General features: G+C 36.9%; 1 protein-coding gene and 2 long non-coding RNA genes across 4 annotated transcripts; all 3 read right to left on the reverse strand.

The window, feature by feature from the left end:
* Positions 1–2,088: 2,088 nt before the first annotated feature.
* LOC107738434 (uncharacterized) lies at positions 2,089–8,976 on the reverse strand. Of its 2 annotated transcripts, none has more exons than XR_001639878.1 (3): positions 8,907–8,976; positions 8,362–8,617; positions 2,089–2,217 (listed from the first exon to the last, which is right to left on the reverse strand). It is a non-coding gene; the product is annotated as an uncharacterized LOC107738434 (long non-coding RNA). The 2 variants fall into 2 exon arrangements; XR_001639879.1 differs by having other exon boundaries at positions 8,362–8,638.
* A 5,942-nt stretch (positions 8,977–14,918) lies between these two features.
* LOC107738422 (monocarboxylate transporter 2-like) lies at positions 14,919–16,482 on the reverse strand. The gene is made up of 2 exons (XM_016550191.1): positions 15,715–16,482; positions 14,919–15,074 (listed from the first exon to the last, which is right to left on the reverse strand). The coding sequence occupies exons 1-2, from the start codon at positions 16,480–16,482 to the stop codon at positions 14,919–14,921; spliced, it is 924 nt and encodes a 307-aa protein (XP_016405677.1).
* A 1,086-nt stretch (positions 16,483–17,568) lies between these two features.
* On the reverse strand, positions 17,569–19,677 carry LOC107738433 (uncharacterized). Its single transcript, XR_001639877.1, has 3 exons — positions 19,581–19,677; positions 18,354–18,615; positions 17,569–17,707 (listed from the first exon to the last, which is right to left on the reverse strand). It is a non-coding gene; the product is annotated as an uncharacterized LOC107738433 (long non-coding RNA).

Genomic DNA, 19,677 nt, shown 5'->3' on the forward strand with positions numbered 1-19,677 from the left:
ATATATATATATATATATATATTCAGCAAGGATTAATTAAATTGATCAAAAGTGACTGTAAAGATATTTATATTGTTACAAAAAAAAGTCTATTTCAAATAAAAGCTGTTCAATGAACTTTCAGTTCATCCAAGAATCCTGAAAAAATTGTATCATGGTTTTCACAAAAATATTCCAGCAAATAGTTTTCCACATTGATAATAATAAGAACTATTATTAATAATTAAGGACCAAATAAGCATATTAGAATGATTTCTGAATGATCATGTGACACTGAAGACTGGAGTAATGGCTGTTGAAAATTCAGTTTTGCCATCACAGGAATAAATTATATTTTAAAATACATTCAAATAGAAAAGTTATTTTTAAATTGTAACAATATTTCACAATATTAATGTTTTACTGTATTTTTGATAAAATAAATGCAGCCTTAGTGAGCATAAAAGAAAACATTTAAAAAAAAAATCTTAATTATTCCAAACGCTTGTCTGCTGGTGTGTTATATTATTTTTAAAGCTTCCACTAAGACGAAGAAAAAAAAACTTGTACATTAATTGTACAAAACAATCGGCCTAATCAAGTTGCGTAGCATTGGTTTCAGTTCCTTGGAAGACCTGTCTGATAAACAGTTTCCATGGATGACATTTTGCATCTACAATAACCTGTGACTTTCTCTGATTTAGCACTGTTAATATAACGGACACACTGTTCAGGAACATAATACCTCTCATAGAGATGCTGGGTTAGAAAAAAAGGCTTTTCATCCAAACCTGGGCCTTTCTGCTCTAGTTTTCTTCCTCCCATGGGTTCTTCAATGGGCTCATAGATCTGCCTGAGCCAGTTTTCAGTTTGCACCAGAGGTACTGTTTAGGGGTGCATTTTGTTCTGAGAGTCCTCCTCCATTCTCTCGCTCTTGCTTTTCTTATACTTAAGCTCATCAATTCTCTTGCAACTCTGGCCAAGTATATATACTAAACTGCTGCTGAAACTCCAGACCAGAGCTGTTTAGAATGCAGACACGCATGAGCTGGTATTCAGCACTTCATTCTTCTCCACAGAGCCTTTTATTTCAGGCCCCAAGTCGAAATGTGGCTGTGATTTTGTTTACTAATTAAATTATGGGTTTGTGAACTACATGCATCTTAAAAACTCAGCATGTTCACTTGGCAAGTTTGGAGCTATGCTTTTGAACAAACTTAAAATAAAAGCAAATGTCGGGCATAAGCCCATTGTGGTTGTTTTTGTAATTAGCTTAGATTCAATTTTATTGTCTTTTTACAGAGTACAAGAAAAATTAAATACAGTCATTATCATACATGATCAATTCATATATACACTACCACTCAAAAGTTACCAAAAGTCTTACCAAAAGTGGGGTTAGTACGATTTTTTATGTTTTTGAAAGAAGTCTCTTACACTCAGAAAGGCTGCATTTATTTAATCAAAAATACAGAAAAAACTGTATTATTGTGAAATAGTATTAAATTCAAAATAACTGTTTTTCATTTAAATATATTTTAAAATGTAATTAATTCCTGTGATGTAAAAGCTTAATTTTAACAGCCATTACTCCAGTCCTTCAGAAATCATTCTAATATGCTGTTTGCTGCTCAAGAAATATTTCTTCTTATTATCAATGTTAAAAACAGTTGTGCTTACATTTACATTAATGCATTTATCAGTTATTAACACATTTAATTGAAATATAGTCTAGTTTTTTTGTAATACAAGTCTTTAATCTCAGTTTTGACCAAAAGTATTAATTTCTTTCAAAAACCCTTATTGACCCCAAACATATAGTGTATATGAAATAAATGTATATGTGCAATTAAATATAATATAACCTGTTTTCTATAGATATACTTTCTAAGTAAATTTTACCTTGATACCTTCATGAATGTATCAGTTACATAACAGCAATGGACTGTCAGACTTGGGTCTGTAACCTATGAAGAAGGTTAGATCAATATATTATGATTTTTGACTTCCATCAACATGACAGTATTTCAGCATACTGTTTTACCAGTGCTGACAATAAAAATATCAGTGACTGTTAAGATCAGTCTGCCTTTGCTTAACGTACAGATTATATTTTCCCAAGTGTCTCTGGATGAGGCAGAGAGGAAGTTGTAGTGTGCGCTTCCTGTCTGGAATAGGTCCCCTGATGATCTGCTGTTTATGTCTTTCTGCTTATCTCTCCCAGATCCTCTGTTCCTGCTTAGAAGATATCAGAAGCTTATATAACAGTTTGTTTCAGTCCTCTGATTTAATCAGACAACAATACTGATACTTCTATTAACAGCACAGGAACTTTATACTGCTTGATGCTGCTTTTACAGAGTTTTAACCCAAATGTAAGCAACATATTGTAAAAGAGATCTATACAGTGACAGTCATTGAGTGTGGACCCTCATTTTTTCTTCCATGTTCGGTGAAAAATGTCTGCACAGTTATTTGATGCTGCTTTTACAGAGTTTTAACCCAAATGTATAAGCAACATATTGTAAAAGAGATCTATACAGTGACAGTCATTGAGTGTGGACCCTCATTTTTTCTTCCATGTTCGGTGAAAAATGTCTGCACAGTTAACTAAGAGCAGCCTATTATTTTAATGTCACCAATGCCGGGTTAAGCACTGCAAAATTACACTCCCTCACCCTCCAAGGAGCCACAAAATATCCTTAATTTCCCATTTAAATGCTCCACCCTGTTACTGCTCTACATACTTCAGGTTCACTGACTTGAGGCCCCTATTAGTATGGACAATACGATTTGAACTAAATACATGTTGACATACTTAGCACTCTGTAGTGTGGTCTTCCAAGCAATCATTAAGATAATTACTAGAGGAAAACTAAATAGCCCCCTTTCCTCTCTTTCTCTCTCTCTCTCTCTCTCTCTCTCTCCAAGTTCCACCAGTGAGCTGTGATTTAAATCTAGACGTCTGCACGTTAATTTCCTGCTGAGTTCTGGGTATTTTACAGCTTCTTAGGTGCTTCGGTGGCTTGGCTCAGTCCGAACTGAGTGGAGTGAGTAGGACAGGACCTGTAGATGATTGGCAGATCTGAAGATGGGAACAGAAAGCTTGATGAGGGGCAGGGTGAAGGTCACTTGTTTCAATGTTTCACCACTTTTCCTGATAAGCCCTGATAAATTACGGTAATCCCTAAACTCTTTGAAGAAGTGTAGCAGGTCCTTTGTTTTGTACTACCTCAATAGTGACATGCCATAAGTTTAATTGCCATGTGCTTGTTTGAAACAATATTTTCCTTTGCCTTAAAATAATTGTAATATGCATAGTTTAAATGCATCATGTAGTGTCAGCCGGGTGTAGATGGGTTTTGAACATACCATGCTCCAAACATCAGCACAACAGGACACTGCCTAGCAACACCCTAGCAACCACACAGTACACTGCCTAGTAACACCCTAGGAACCACATAGCAACACCTTAGCAATGACCCAGAATACCCAGCAAACACCCTGCAAATCCAATGTGTAGACTTTAGAAATAAGCCCTTAATGAAACATTCATGTATTGTATCTAAACATTACAAAGAAATGTCTTCTTATTGTTCTATGTGTATTTAAACATGGTCTCCTCAGCTGACTGGGATTACTGTTGAACTCTCTCAGTCTTCAACAGAACACATGACTGCTGTTCAACTGCTTCAGGCTGAACCCATGTTGGATATTATTTAGAATTGAAACACCAGAACAGTCAAATGCTTCTTTAAGAACTTATAACTTTTGGTCATATTGTGTCACACCCAAAGCTTTACAGATGAGCTGAACTCTCCCAATCTGTTCTTTTGTATGCAGTGCTGGAAAGACTGAATCATTTTAGTAAATCTGTTTGTTTGTTTGTTTGTATGGTTCATTTAAACAAACAATTTGATGATCAAATAAATGATTCACAGATTCATTTCAAGTCTCTGTGTCAATAGTTTAATGCTGCTGTGCTGTTCACATTTTTACTCAGTTATAAAAATGATTGTGTTTTGTAGTTTTATTAGTCATTTACTACCATTCAAAGGTTTGGTCTGTAAGATTTTTATGTTTTGGGAAAGAAGTCACTTATGTTCACCAAGGCAGCATTTATTTGTTTAAACATGCAGTGAAAACTGTTATATTGTGAAATATTATTACAATTTAAAATAAATGTTTTCTATTTTGATATATTTTTACAACCCTACTGACCCCAACTTTTAAACGGTAATGTATTTATTGAATAAATATGGGCTATTCTTATCTATTCTATTTATGTTAAACATTTTATGCATTTTTGTTCTATTTAATATCACCCTAATTTAGATTGTTCTTCTGCCACATAAATATTTCTCTGAATATAAAATATTTAATATCATATGATACTAATACACTTATAACAAGCTTCTAATAAGTTCCAGGGTGTTCATTCAGGGTGAATCATTTAAGCTGAAAATTAATGATTAATATCTTGCAAAAGTTATTTATAGTTCAAAACATTTACATGTTCCATTCAAACTGAAATAATCTGCCATGAAAGCAGATACTGCATTCTTGATTTAGAGTCTACTATGAGTGAACAGAACCTGAAAGAGGATGACAGACACTTCACATCACCTCAGAAGGTTGTTGACAAGTAACTCTAACAGATCTGTATGAGGGGCCGTATAGGCCATAATTATTGAAAAGCCTCTTACAAACACTAGTGAAACGAAAAACATTGATAAACCTTAGTGAAATTCATTCATATGCATTACTGAAAACCTCTTACAAACACTAGTGAAATGAAAAACATTGATCAACCTTAGTGAAATTCATTAATACGCATTACTGAAAACCTCTTACATACACTAGTGAAAACACCGATCAACCTTAGTGAAATTCATTCATATGCATAACTGAAAAACCTCTTACAAACACTAGTGAAAACATTGATCAACCTTAGTGAAATTCATTCATATGCATAACTGAAAAACCTCTTACATAAACGAGTGAAACGAAAAGATCAACCATAGTGAAATTCATTCATATGCATAACTGAAATAAGTAAAGATTTCAGTAGATGAGGCAAATCAGTGTTAATTTATTATTAAATTTATTTTGCTTATTATCTTTCTACCACATAAACAGTATGTATTTTGAAGAACAGCAGATACTTTAATAATAGGCTACTGTAGTCCTCATGAGGAGCAGAATAAGAAACGAATGTTAAAAAAACTTCCAAAATCACCTTAGATAAACGGCAAAAGTCAACAGGCTTTTCAAAATCCAAAATATTGCCAAACAGGCGCTTTTGCATTTCGTTTCGAAACTAAATCATCCGCGATCATCTTGTCTCACCTCACCTCACCTCACTCTTCTTGTCTGTCTCAGCTCACTCTTCTTGTCAGTCAGCTCAGCTCGACTCACTCTCCTCACTGGAGAAATGAAATCTGATCTGTGTGATGCGACTGTCGTTCGGCACGCATTCAGCAGCCGCATTCAGTTTTTAATTGTAGTGTCTGTTCTTTTACTGAACTAAATTATTTTTATTACTATAAAAAATTCAAAACGACGGTGGGGGTCGGTGGGAAAGTGACGTAACCGGTGTTGCGGCTTAACACCGGTATCACCGTCAACACCATCTATCGCGGCAAGCCTAAAATTTGAATCCTATTGTTAAATAGGCTATATGGGATTTTTCCCCCTCTAGCAATTAAAGACCAGGCAATGGTCAGTGTTCGTTTATTTAACTTTCACATTGCAATTTCATTAATACAGTGTACTACTGTATATGGCAGTATTTTAAATTTTGCACTGCCTTGCGTTGCGTTTTAGGGTTAATGGAAAACTTTTGAAAATTAACCATGGTACATATTTCCGCAATGGAAAATTAATGGATAATGTCCTGGCAGAAAATTATCAGTACATTTTACTCATTTTTTTCAGTAGGCCTATGTGCTACAGTTGCACAAATATCTTTAAATGTAAAATTTACCTAATGTCTTGATGAATGAATCCATAAAATATTTTTAATTCTAAGAGGACTAGGTATTGTAAATCATTAAGTGCTTTGCAGCTTTCCGGCCTATTCAAAGCAGGTAACACTATTTACATGTAGTAATGATAAGTCAAAGAAATGCAGTAACTGTTCGTGCCGCGCTGTCAGTTCGGTGGCGCTAGCGAACACGTCCTCCCCGCGCTGTCGAGTCGCAGAGCCGCGCCGATGACAGGTCACCACGGCGTGAGCTCTGTAACATCGCGCTGTTTTATCCCACTTTCGGAATTGTACTTGACGACGGTAAAATGTTGTTTAAAATATGAATAGCTTCAGACAACTTACACTAACCGCCATTGAAGAGTTTGTGATACGCGCCAAATTAAACGGAAGTGTTGACACAGCTTCCGTTTCAAGTTAAATGAGCTCTCATCATCTACTGAAATCTTTAATTATTTCAGTTATGCATATGAATGTATTTCACTAAGGTTGATAAGTGTTGTTTTTCGTTTCACTAGTGTTTGTAAGAGGCTTTTCAATAATTATGGCCTATACGGCCCCTCATACATCTGTCATCATCTCTGTCAGCTTTTAAAGTGTTCTCCCTTGGCCTGGTAATCATCACTGTGCTTAGAGATTGATGGAGCTGTGAGGGTACAGCCGAGCTGAGATGACCCCTCACCTGCCTTTACATGTTCTGCAGAAAAAAAGCCTGGATTCCGTACAAGCTTTTTGTGACGACTATCTTTACAGATCAATGAAAAATCATTAGCTTTATAACCTTAAAATTTTACTTTAGCTATGCAAACCCTATGAAAACAGCGCATGAACTGATTACATTCTGACTCAGAGTTGTTCATGAAAGCCTGAAATGCTCAGCCACAAACATTTTTACCAAACACAAACAGAACAGTCCGTGGTTCGCTGTCAAGCGTGAGCTGACCAGCATAGCTTTTGGACCGCTTCAGGCCCACCCAGAAAATCCAGCTCAGCAGAATGCTGGCTTAAACCCACTTTCTCTCTCCACCTACAATACCATGTTACAAAACCCTGAAAGTGAGGCACAGCTCACCTACTTCTCTGAGCCCTGTTATTGCTGTTTTTCTTAGAGAGGTCACATCAGTGGAATGATCTCAATTATCCTCAGTGTGAACCTAATTATGATTTATTGCTATAACAGCACTGTACTGTGTGTCTGTCCATGCTTCATCAGTTCAATGACTCTAGTCTGCAGAGAGAGAGAGTGAGAAAGAGAGGACAGCTAGGGAAGGAAGCAGATGTTGCTTGTTATAAAGTCAAACGGAAAGATAAATTAGTCAAATGAAAATGAATATGAAAGGACTTTTAAGAACAAGAAAAAATCAGAAAGAAGATGTCCGTATGATAACAGGGAGGTTACTTTGGGCACGGTCCATTTCCTTTGGCATGTTAATGGATCCGTCTTGAATTCCGCAGTAGAGTCGTAATCAGAATGACGCTGGAATTCAGTTAGTTGGAAAGGGATATCCATCCCATGCAAATTCCATCTTGCCATCCCTTGTTAATTGTTATCAATCAAACCTACGCTTATCAGGACTAATGAGCACAGGCCCAGAAACCGCCTGAAATCCCTCTACTTCTGTTGCACACACACACACACTACGTACATCTGAGTATTCAACCGTAACCACAGCAACTCCACTGGAGTCACAAAGACACAGTGTATTCATTAGTTGTTTTTTTTTTACTGTATAATGGACCTAAAAACCCTCTTAAAGGCTCACAGATGCCAACCTCTGGCAACACTGCCTTCACTAACAACAAAGGGCCAAAGAGTGCCATGATATTACCATATTCCTGCTCAAGTGTAATAATAATAATAGTAATAATAATAATAATAATATGTTTTATTTTTATAGCGCCTTTCAAGAACCCAAGGACACTTTACAAAAAATAAATAAAAAAATACAAGCAAATTGGCAAACAAAATACACCAGACAGTCAAGAGCCCAAAGACGTTTCACAAAAGTTTACATCAGATATCATATTAAGAATGCATATCTGCATACTACTTCTTTTATAGTGTATTTGCAGTCTATGGTAATCCGGAAAAAAATCTGTGTTTTTTGGATGTGGTACTACAATGAAAACACCATTATATATGAACATGGTCGGTATCATTCACTACCATGGTATATCAAAATACTTTGGTACTGGAATATGGCAATCATGCAGTTATTACAGGAGACTGCATATTAGCATATGCATAAAAAAGTAATTAATACTTTTATTCAACAAACATGCATTAAATTAAATATTAATTATATATTAATTATATGCAGCCTTGCTGAGCCTAAGAGGCCTCCAGTGTCCAACACACACACACACACACACACACACATGCATTGAATCCTTACCTTCTGGTTGAGTCCCCTCTTCCTGATCATGCGTGCATTCCCTGAACCAGATGCCAACAGCAGAAAGAAACAGACCAACAGAACCGGCACAAACCCAGTCTGGATCTGACAGCCCGGCATGGTCCCGCTCTTTCAGCCCGATTGTCCTTCTTCTTCTCTCCCAGTAATCCTCAGACTTTTGAAGTCGTCCCGTTGGAGGTGCTTATGTTGTGGCTTCCTCAAGCATGTATATATGTGTGCTTAAGGTGTCTCTATCCTGTTGCAGTTAAAATAATTCCTTTACAGGAGAGTTTCCAGAGCCATAAAGAGGAAAAAAACTGCATAAAAAACACATAAAGAACACTACAAAAGGAGAACTGAGAGGAGGAGACGTTAAAGAAAAAGAGACAGCTGTCTGTGCATCGGTTATTCTGAGGAGAGGGTTAAATGTGTCTACTGACACGAAAAGCACATGGTTACTCTGAGAGAGGGAGGGAGGGAATGAGAAGAGAGGGAGGGAAAGAGGAGGACGAAAAGACAAAGTTTGGGGAATGAGATTTTCTTACATTTCCTTTGGCTGGGCATAATTTTATGACAAACTTGTATCTTCATCTGGAAAATACATCTGTGAAGTATCTGATAAAGCAAAAAAGAACAGTAGAAAATCTCATATTTCACATATTTGCTTGTGTCTTAAGAAACCTGAGGTTTCTCTGCGATCTCTAAGTGTGTGTGTGCTCATTTTCATGGGATAAAACAGACTGGGTGAACAAGCAGAAAGAATGAAAGCATGTGGTGAATTCTGAGGAAGGGGCCACTAGTCTTTGAAAATTCATGTTCCCTCCTAAAGTAGGACATCCCGCCTCCAGCCCCACACTCTCTGTACCCTTCTGTACCCCTGCTGCAGGGGCTGGAAAAAAACGAAGGAATGCCAAGTCCATTTGAACCTTTAACACCACTGCTTTTACAGGACAAAGACACCTGTGAACATATCAGAGTTCAGAAGAAACAGGCTACATGTTTACTGGAAAAAAAATGGATTCAAGAAATTTTATTATATCCCAGTGTCACGTTGGGCTACTGTGAGGAGCACGGAGACGAAGGAATGAGGAGACAAGGAGTGGAACTCAAACATATAGATTTTAATAACATCCAGGGAACACGGAAAACACACATAGCAAGGGTAGACATATACAATTCCGGACGAGGGAGAACAGAATGGGCTAGAACTCAAATAGGGCAGATAACGAGGGGCAGACAGGTGAGGAGGATAACTAACAACAAGGAACACCTGGAACAAATAGAACTAAATGGGGACAGGAACCGGAAGGACCAAATAAGGGCAAGGAAAGCACATGGTGAGCAAAACACACACAAAACAAGGAACAGAGTAATTACCTAGGTAATAGGCAATGATATCTGTTAAATAAAAAATTAATAGTATCAGAACACATGTCTGTTTCTGTTTTGTATTAAAAGGTATTTAACAGTTACAAGTTAAGTGATATTAGTCAAATCAGGAATTTATGCAATTTACAAAATGTACATTTGTTAGAAAGCAGTAGCCTAATTGGATATTGGACGTTTATGAGGCAATGTGTTCTGGAAGGTTTAACAGCAGAAAAGTGTAGTGTGTAGGTGTTGCGACCCTATAGTTTTGTTGTGTTTTGTTCTGCTGGTTTGTGTGTGTGTCTGCCCAGGTTGCTGCTGATTGGTTCCTGCAGACTCATTGATGTCGTCCTCTGATTGGTCTTCTCTCCCTTAAAAGAGATGACAGCATTTCCTTCAGGGGGGTGTGTGGTGAGGTGATGATTTTGTGAACCATGCTGTTTGTTGGTGCAGTGCTTGTGCTGTTTTACCCCCATTTGTATGCTTGGAGAGATTGTCTGGATATTCATTGTTTGCGTAACGGTAATCTGGTTTATCCGACCCTTGCCTGTTGTACGATTTTGATTCTGGATTCTCCCTCTGAACTAGATGTTTCTTTGTAAATATTTATTGTGAATATTGTACATAGTTATTGGGAAAGTAAGGAGTCAGACGCCATCTTTTGTTTTTGTAACGTTTGGATCTGTGTTTTTGGATTAGGTAGTTAGGTTAGAGAATTGTATTTTATTTTAGTTTCTTTACTTCGGATAGGTAATTTAGAGGGTTTAATATTAAGAACGTTTTGTTTATTATTTTGGCACCGTCGGCTCCTGAAAGTGAACTCCCAAATATTAAAAAAGTTGATTGTTCACGCTTGGTCTTTTTTTTTTTTCATGTTGCGCTCTACCCCTAGACTGTGTTTAAGCCTGGGTTATTGTCGTTCTAAATTTAACCCCGGGTAAAGGTAAGTTACTATGGAAGCTTGTTAAAAGAGCCTTTTATCTCACACTCTCACCGAAGATTACGGTGTTTGAATGCAGTGTTGCCAACTAATTTTCAGAGAAAGTTGCTAAAGGAAGGTTGATTTGTTGCTAAATGACGTTGTGATGTCATTGCGTAATCACGACGCAAAATTGTGGCAACATCAATTCTCAGCAAAAATATATTTTATATATGTTAATTTTAGATTTGTTTGTAAAATAATTTGCATAATATAAATAACTGTTTTTAAATGCATTGAATTATTGAACACCAACACATTTTTTTTAATGATTACAAAGTTTTTTTTTTTTTTTTTTTTTTTAATAGCTAGTAAACTAGTAATACTACACATTCTCATCAATTACACTTTAAGCAGTGTTAGTAGCCTAGTTAGTATGCTACACTCAAAGAAAAGTCTGTAAAAATAGGGCACAATCTACTACGTTAATAATATGAAAATTTTCCGTAGGTTTTTTTTTTTTTTAACCTGCATTGTGTTTTCGGGTTACAATGGGTAACATATTGGGTAATGGGTAATGTCCTGGAAAATTATTAGTATCTTTTCTGTTTTTCTTACAGCGTACAAAATGATCAACAATCGCAAGTACAAGCTACTAACAAAGTGTATCATAAATGAACAATTATTCAATTATTATTATTAAATTGAACAATTGCAAATAGCAGCTAACTCAATTCACGTGATGCGTGTACTGCTAGGCATCTTTGGTTTCCTCTTTTTGTGTAATTTAGATGGAAAATGTGTGCCTTTTTATTGTCACTATATTTTATTGTTAGTCACTTATCAAAAGTTGCCAAATACATTTTAAAAATTGTTACATTTGTTGCTGGGTGCTTTTGGAAGAAAAAGTTACTAGTGTAGTCTGAAAAGTTGTTAAATTTAGCAACAAAATTGCTAAGTTGGCAACACTGTTTGAATGTTGCGGTTAAATGCGTAGCAACAGACAGCAAATCGCGAGCCTCATATTCACGTGCTTTGGAAAGTCACGGAAACACCGCGTGTTGTATGAACAGTCGTTTAAGGGGAAGAATGTGAAATGGTGACTGAAAACACGTGAATTGGAGTGAAGAAAAGACTGTTATTCTTACCTTTTTATAGTCCACCAGAAAATCCATTCAGGAAAAACTTGATAGTACAGTCTGGAGTTGCAACGCTAGAGCCGTTATGTAAACACATGCGTAGATTGGTATTCGATGCTTTTGGGAAACAGGATTTTTTTTGAGAAATACAGGTCTGTCTGTGTTTACTTGTCACTTTTGAAAGGTTATGTTTACTGAGTCTGTACACAGTCTGTCATAGTTTCTTACTTTTAAAAGACCTGCTCACATTAATCAGGTGTTCTTTGAATTTTCTGTAAAAACAGATTTCCAATTTGTTGTCATTTCTGTCCAATTTCTTAGGTAGTTTTCCTTTTGTCTTTATTATTAGATTCAATCTAACCTGACTACACAGGTCAAAGTTAAGAGGTCCGGTTTTACGGGTTAAGGGAGAAATGGCTGGAGAAACGGATCTGGGATCCGTTATTTCACTTAACTCCATCAACTGTTTCCAATTACAGACTTCAAAGGACTCATCACCTCAACAGTGTTTAAAAGAAAGGATGGATCAGGTCACAGGAAAACAGCGTGATTCCTATTTTCTCTTATTACAGCATTATTTCTTTTTGGGATTTACTGATGGGATCAAGTGTCAAAAACTATATATATGTAATAAAAGATTAAAATGATAAGATCTGTTAACTAAACTAAATAATATATTCTCTATCTATCTCTATATACAGTGGGTACGGAAAGTATTCAGACCCCCTTAAATTTTTCACTCTTTGTTATATTGCAGCCATTTGCTAAAATCATTTAAGTTATTTTTTTTTCCTCATTAATGTACACACAGCACCCCATATTGACAGAAAAACACAGAATTGTTGACATCTTTGCAGATTTATTAAAAAAGAAAAACTGAAATATAACATGGTCCTAAGTATTCAGACCCTCTGCTCAGTATTTAGTAGAAGCACCCATTTGATCTAATACAGCCATGAGTCTTTTTGATGCAACAAGTTTTTCACACCTGGAATTGGGGATCCTCTGCCATTCCTCCTTGCAAATCCTCTCCAGTTCTGTCAGGTTGGACGGTAAACGTTGGTGGACAGCCATTTTTAGGTCTCTCCAGAGATGCTCAATTGTACTTTCCGTACCCACTGTATATATATATATATATATATGAAGAACTTAGAAATGAAAATAAATGAAATGTTGAATTTGAAGTACTAAAATGACTAAAACTGAAATAGACAGAATAAAATACATACAGTCATACAAGAAATTGCAGCAGATATTGTTCTTGACTGCATGTGATCATCTTTGGCTGTAGCTAAACTGAACCGGAATTTCTGTTTCAGATCCTCATGTCCTTTCCCGTTCTCCAAGTTTAAGTTTTACCTTTTCTGTCCCTTTTTTGTTCATCTGCTGTAATACAAGCTGAAAGAGGGCGGAGACGAGAAGAGCCACATCCGCCATCAGAAAACCAGCTCCATAGTCACTCATTTTGTCTCTGAAGATTCCAGTAGAAAATATTTAATAATTAAGTTTGAAGTTAAATTTTCACTGAAAGCAATAGTTGAACATTTGCTGAATATTTACTCCCCCTCAGGTCATCCAAGATTTAGATGAGTTTGTTTCTAAATTGAAAAAGATATTTCTCTTTTTTTTTTTTGAAAGAGAAATGTAGCATTACATCACTTGCCCACCAATGGATCCTCTGCAGTGAATGGGTGCCGTCAGAATGAGAGTTCAAACAGCTGATAAAAACATCACAATGATCCAGGAGTAATCTGCACAACTCCAGTTAATAAATTAACATTTTGTGAAGCGAAAAGCTGAGTGTTTGTTATAAACATCCATCATTAAGATGTTTTAAACTTAAAAATGTTGCTTCCTGATAAAATATAAGTCCTCTATTCATAATATTGCTTTCTCCAGTGACATAGTCATTGTGTCAAAATCAGGAGAGAAATATGCACCATTTACAAGCAAAAAACGGTCCAGAACAGTTCTAAACAAATATGTCAGTGGATTTTGATGTCAGAAGAATACTGAAGGAAACATTAGGGACTCATGTTTTGGTCAGATGTGACAGTTTAAATTTAAAATGCCTTAATGGATTAGCTTTTTACAAACATGCATTGATTGATTGACTGGAGTCGTGTGGATTACTTGTGGTTTATTGTGATGTTTTTATCAGTTGTTTGGACTCTCATTTTTACGGTACCCATTCACTGCAGAGGACCATTAGTGAGCAAGTGATGTAATGCTAAATTTCTCCAAATCTGTTCCAATGAAGAGACAAACTTATCTACATCTTGAATGGCTTAAGGGTGAGTACATTTTCAGCAAAATTTCATTTTTAGGTGACCTATTCAGTGACAAGACTGGATTAATGCGTAAAAATAAGGCATAAAACTCACAAAAAAAAAAAAAGGAAATTACACAAAGGTCATTCATATATGCAAACAAATCACTAAATCTAAGAAAAAATCTCTTATGTGGTCACATTTTCTATGCAGTCATAAAAAATGGTAAGTAATATTTAATATCATGACAATGTTATTAGCTTGCAATTAAAATTCAAATGTTTACATTATCTGAGCAAAATGTGAGGGTGCTGCTTGCATGCAAAATTCGCCAAAACTCATTTCTAGCATGTTGTAGGTGGTTGCAAGGCCATTTGTATGCAGTTGCAATAGGATGTGCTGGATGGTAGCTTGTGCATACTAGTGATGCTTGCCCAAGCACCACTAATTTGCCCGCAGTTGTTCGTGCATCATCCCTCCTCACGTTTTCTGGCCAAGCTGCTTTCTGAATGCACATTTCTCTGTACATTTATTTTAAATGATCGATCAATTAAAGCACCAAGGAATAGAGTGCCTGTGAAGTCAGTGACGCAGTGATCATTTGAGTCATCTTTTATAATGCCACAGTAAAGGTGTTTTCCAACCCAATTAAAGCTCACTGACAAAAACTGCTGCAGAGCTAATTTATGGTGTAATTACATCGCCGGTTATGGAGCCCAGCAGACTACACTCTTAACCTGTAGTGCCTAAAATAAAGGCTCTCCTCTCCTCCCAAACATCAATCTATGCTCTACTATTTAATGGGAAAAAACTAAAAACCCAAGAGATTAATTTGAAGTTCATTTGAGGTACATTAGTCTATCAGAATACAGATATAGACATAGTTTTGGCAGTCAATGCCTTTAAATGGACAGATGAGGTTTTTCTGGATGATTTAGTGTTGAACTGCCTCTGGTGTGGGAAAGGCTTTTGGCTGTTTGGGGTGCCATGTTTTGGCAGATGTTCTTGAGAGAAAAACTGTTGGGTAAGAGCAAAATGTAATTATCTCAACATAACAAAACCCTCTTATCAAGTAATCAATTAAGGCTATTCTATACATTGTTGTTCAGGGCTGGTTGTTTGTTGATTTATTGGCCACTTTTGTAGAGCTCCGCTGATGTATTATCACACTACCTTTTGTGATGTGTTCTACACACTGAGCAGCGGGCACAGAAACATTACAGCCAATGAAACCAAATAAATGGTTTTTTGGTGAGGGCAGTCAAAGCGTGGCCTGCTGTTGAAACATGAAGAGCCATTTATGCAGTGACCAATAATCCATGAAATTAACACAATAGCCAAACACATTTCTCTGATAGGCAATGCTTTATGGGAAGATAATATAATATTACTGTAAATTGAGTCCTGTCAAGGAATTAATGAGAAACCTCATCAAAGAAATATGATTAGGAAAGGGTATGCATTCGGATGACTGATAAAGAGCTTTCTAAACAATGAAACAGGACATCTTGTGACTGTACGATGTCAGACTATAGAGTGACTTTAGCAAGTCATTTGTAACAATATTGCATATTGAACTATGTAGCCCCTGGTGGTAGACTTCATAATTACACACAAACAAATAAATAAACAAATCACAAATATAAAATATTATAACTTCCACTTCCGCGAGTACCGTGATGTAAATTGCCACAGTTGCCCCGAACACCAGTCCATAACCTGCACTGAACAACAGCTGGGTGAATGTGGTTGCTAGCGGGCAGAGCAACAGAACAATGCCCAACAGAATCACTGTTACAATCAGTTGATGGACTGTCTCTACCAGTCGCAGATTAGCCACCCACCCGAACAACAACACCCATCCTAACAAATCTAGCACCGCTGAGATGGACATGAGAGCAGCCGCCTGGTACTCCTCCATTCCTTGACTGCGGGCGTACGGTACCAGAAAGAGAGACGGAGCGAAGAAGCCGAGAGCAGCAAAGACACCAAACACTGAGTAGACCATGAAGCGAGCATTAGCGATAAGCGTGTAGTCCATGTAGCGAATTATTTTGACCTTGAGTGGATCTGATTTTTTTGAGTCTGACCTGTTATTTGAACTTTTAGAGTCTGTGTAAGTTTGGGATAACAGCTCCAGCTCATGCTCTTTCTCCTCTATGAGCTCTTTAGGAGGAACGTGTCTGTTGAGGGGTCTCAGAAGAGCTCTGCACAAACACAAGTTGAGCTGCAGAGCTCCCAGGATCAGCATCGCTCCCCTCCAGGAATACTGATCCACCATGAACTGAATGGATGGGGTGAGGATGAAGGAGAGGATGCTCTCTCCTGTGCTGGCCAGAACGTTGGCCACAGGCCGTCGCTTTTCAAAGTACCAGCCAAGCATGGTGACAGTAGGGGCCCGGTCAGGGCGAAACAAAAAGGACATTCAGAGAGCAAAGTAGGTGGATATAAAAGTAGGTGGATATAGCTGAGCAAGCATTTATTCCTCTGACAAGTCATTAATTTTCTAGGATAAAACATTGTTTAAATGCCACAGGTTAAATAGACAACAGTATTGCAAGATTATGTGTATTATGACCATCTAGTAACACTGAATGACTGAATACACCTTCATTTTGAAACATTGTATTGCCACTGGCGTTGCTAGGTTTCACGAAAAAGATTGTTATGGGCCCCCCAATGTCTCTGGGCCCCTTGTACTTAGATCCCCTTTCTTCCAACTAGCGACGCCTCAGCCATGCAAAACTGCTATCATTAAACTTAACCTGTAACTTGTGCTACTGCTGTAACTGCAGATTAAACACTAGACTTTTTAAAAAGTTTTTTTTAAAAGACATCTCTTATGCTCACCAAGGTTGCATTTATTTGATAAAAAATACAGTAAAAACAGCAATATTGTGAAATATTATTACTATTTAAAATAACTTATCTATTTGAATATATTTTAAAATGTAATTTATTCCTGTGATGTAAAGCTACATTTTCAGCATCATTACTCCAGTCTTTAGTGTCACATGATCCTTCAGAAATCATTTTAATATGCTGATTTGGTGCTTAAGAAACATTTCTTATTATTTTAAATGTTGAAAAAGTTGTGCTGCGTAATATATTTCTTTCTTTCTTTCCTTTAGTGTGCTTTATTGGTCAGACAAAATCAGTACATTTTTAGTTTAGTTAGATTCTGTACAAAATAACATTAGTGCAAAAAGATTAAACAAGTAACACTAAATGCACCAGTAGTTATTATGGACAAAATAAATTGTCTTTTTTTTAAAGTCTCTTGGGTAAAATCTTTCTTTATTTCTTTCTCTCTCTCTCTCTCTTTCCCTCTTTGCTCTGCGGTGTTCCTGAATCTGAGAGGTTCATGAATAAGATCCCATACAGCTGCTATAAATGGCTAATGACCTTTTCAAGTTGTGAATCCAAATTGAAACATTGGAAGTGTGAATGTGTGTGTGCAGGAGCGTGAGTACAGCCATATGCTCCACTGCTGGTTGCGCCCTTACCTGTAAGGAACCCCACAGTGATGTACAGCTGTAGCAGATCCTGGGCATATGACCCGGCCACCATCCCAATGCTGCTCAGCAGACCCCCCACCATGACCACTGGCCGATGGCCGAAGTATGCACTCAATGCGGAGCCTACGGGGGCTGAATCACAGACAAACACGAAGTACACAGTCATGACATACTGTACCACCAGGAGCCAAGTGCTCTGTCAGCCCCAGTAACGCTATCATACTGGGAGACAGAGAAATGGAGGGTAGAACACAAACTCCTATTTCTAGTCCCCTGCTCTGTTAGATTTATTTCAGCCACACAAAGTTTTAAAGTCTGATGGTGCCAGAGAACATGAGTGTGTGTGTCTCTAACAAATGTTACAAGATTAAAGCGAGTTTGTGTGTTGGCAAGCATCTAAATCACAACGATCAGACAACAGTGAAGATCAAGTGTGACAAAGAGTTTTTCACAAATCACATCTTCATTGTTTGCAGCTTAGATTTTGTGTGAAAATTGTGCAAAATAACATTGGATTAAATAATTAATATTAACTAATAATATTTAAATAACAATAAATATTTGTAATAAAAATGATTAATAAATTTAAAAAAAATTATAAGAGAACGTATGTGTCTCTACCAAGTATTACAAGATTACAGTGAGGTTGTGTGTTGGCATGCAGCGAACAAGATCAGACAATGATGAAAATCAAGTGTAACAAGCATTTTTATTAAATCACATCTTCATAGGTGTTAGAGAGAGCTCCCTGCTGGTTGAAACTTTAAATGGCACATACCCCCAAAATGTACAGTTGCCACAGAGATGGATGTGATCCATGAGCTTGTAGTCGCCGTGGTTGCGAAGTAGTGGTGGATTTCTACGAAGAACACGCCAAAGGACTTGATTACACCGAATGTCAGACCAAAGACAAGGAAGGTGGAAAGCACTATGAACCAGCCATAGCCTCCATCCAAGGGACCTGCAGGCCGAACTGTTCGGCTCTTCCTTTGTAGTTCCATTGGAAGCTCAGGAGAGAAGTTCAAAGCATCATCTGCAATCTAAAAAAGAGATACAGCATACATCAGACTATTTTTATATCAATGGAAATGCAGAAATCCACACTGCTTAGTCAGCACTGATGTTCTCCGAGCCCAGTATACAGTAATTTAGTACAATAATAGTATAATAATTTAGGACACCCTGTAAACTAGTTTTCACTTGGCCGACTGTATAAGGCCAATGCACATAAACAGTGAAAGGACTAGTTCTTTTTTACTGAAGGAAGCAAATGTTATCAGTCAGCTCTGAATCAATCAGTTGAACATTCAGTTGGAGTTGATGGTGGTCTCTTTCGTTATCCACATAGGGGTGTTTCCTAGAGCAGCTGACATGTTGGTCTGTCCTGTTTCATATGGGCTCATGTGTTTATGTATAAGTGTTTTGTAGAGCTACTAGAATGTCATGCAGGACAGTAGTTATCAGTTAGGACAGGTAAACACATGATAACCTGTATATCACCCTTCATACATGACATGAGACTATAGAATGCAATGCAGGGCAACACAAAAACCCATTTCAATAACCATCACATGTATGAAATATTTTTTCATATTATTATTTTTTACATGTTGTTTACATGTTTTTCTGCATTTTTTATATTTACAGGTTATCATCAGGGCGATAACTGTTATAGATAGAGGGTGACATTCTGACCTCCGGTATTCATGATCATTTTAAAGTGTAAGCATCAGCCATTGACACATTTGTTTAATATTACATATAAATATTGCTCTGTAAATATTCCCTTCCTTTTCAACATGCTGTTTTTGTGTCAAATGCAGCACAGCTATTTAATCAAGATCTATTTTCAAAGTGAAATTTCGTTTTTCAAAAAACATTATTTCACATAATATTTTTATCAGGTTGCAACCATTTAAAATACAACAAGGCACCTTATTTTGAATCTAATCACAGCCGAAGGGGTTGCAGGGTCATTATATTTGAAATACAAACATGATCTTACCTCTCATGCTGTCTGTCAGCTGAAAAGACTCCTCATTCCCACTTCCATGTTCTGCCTGGCTCATCTTCAGTGACACTGTATATCCATACTACTGTAC

Source organism: Sinocyclocheilus rhinocerous, unplaced genomic scaffold (assembly GCF_001515625.1).
Source record: "Sinocyclocheilus rhinocerous isolate Xijiao unplaced genomic scaffold, SAMN03320098_v1.1 scaffold975, whole genome shotgun sequence".
Taxonomy (NCBI): domain Eukaryota; kingdom Metazoa; phylum Chordata; class Actinopteri; order Cypriniformes; family Cyprinidae; genus Sinocyclocheilus; species Sinocyclocheilus rhinocerous.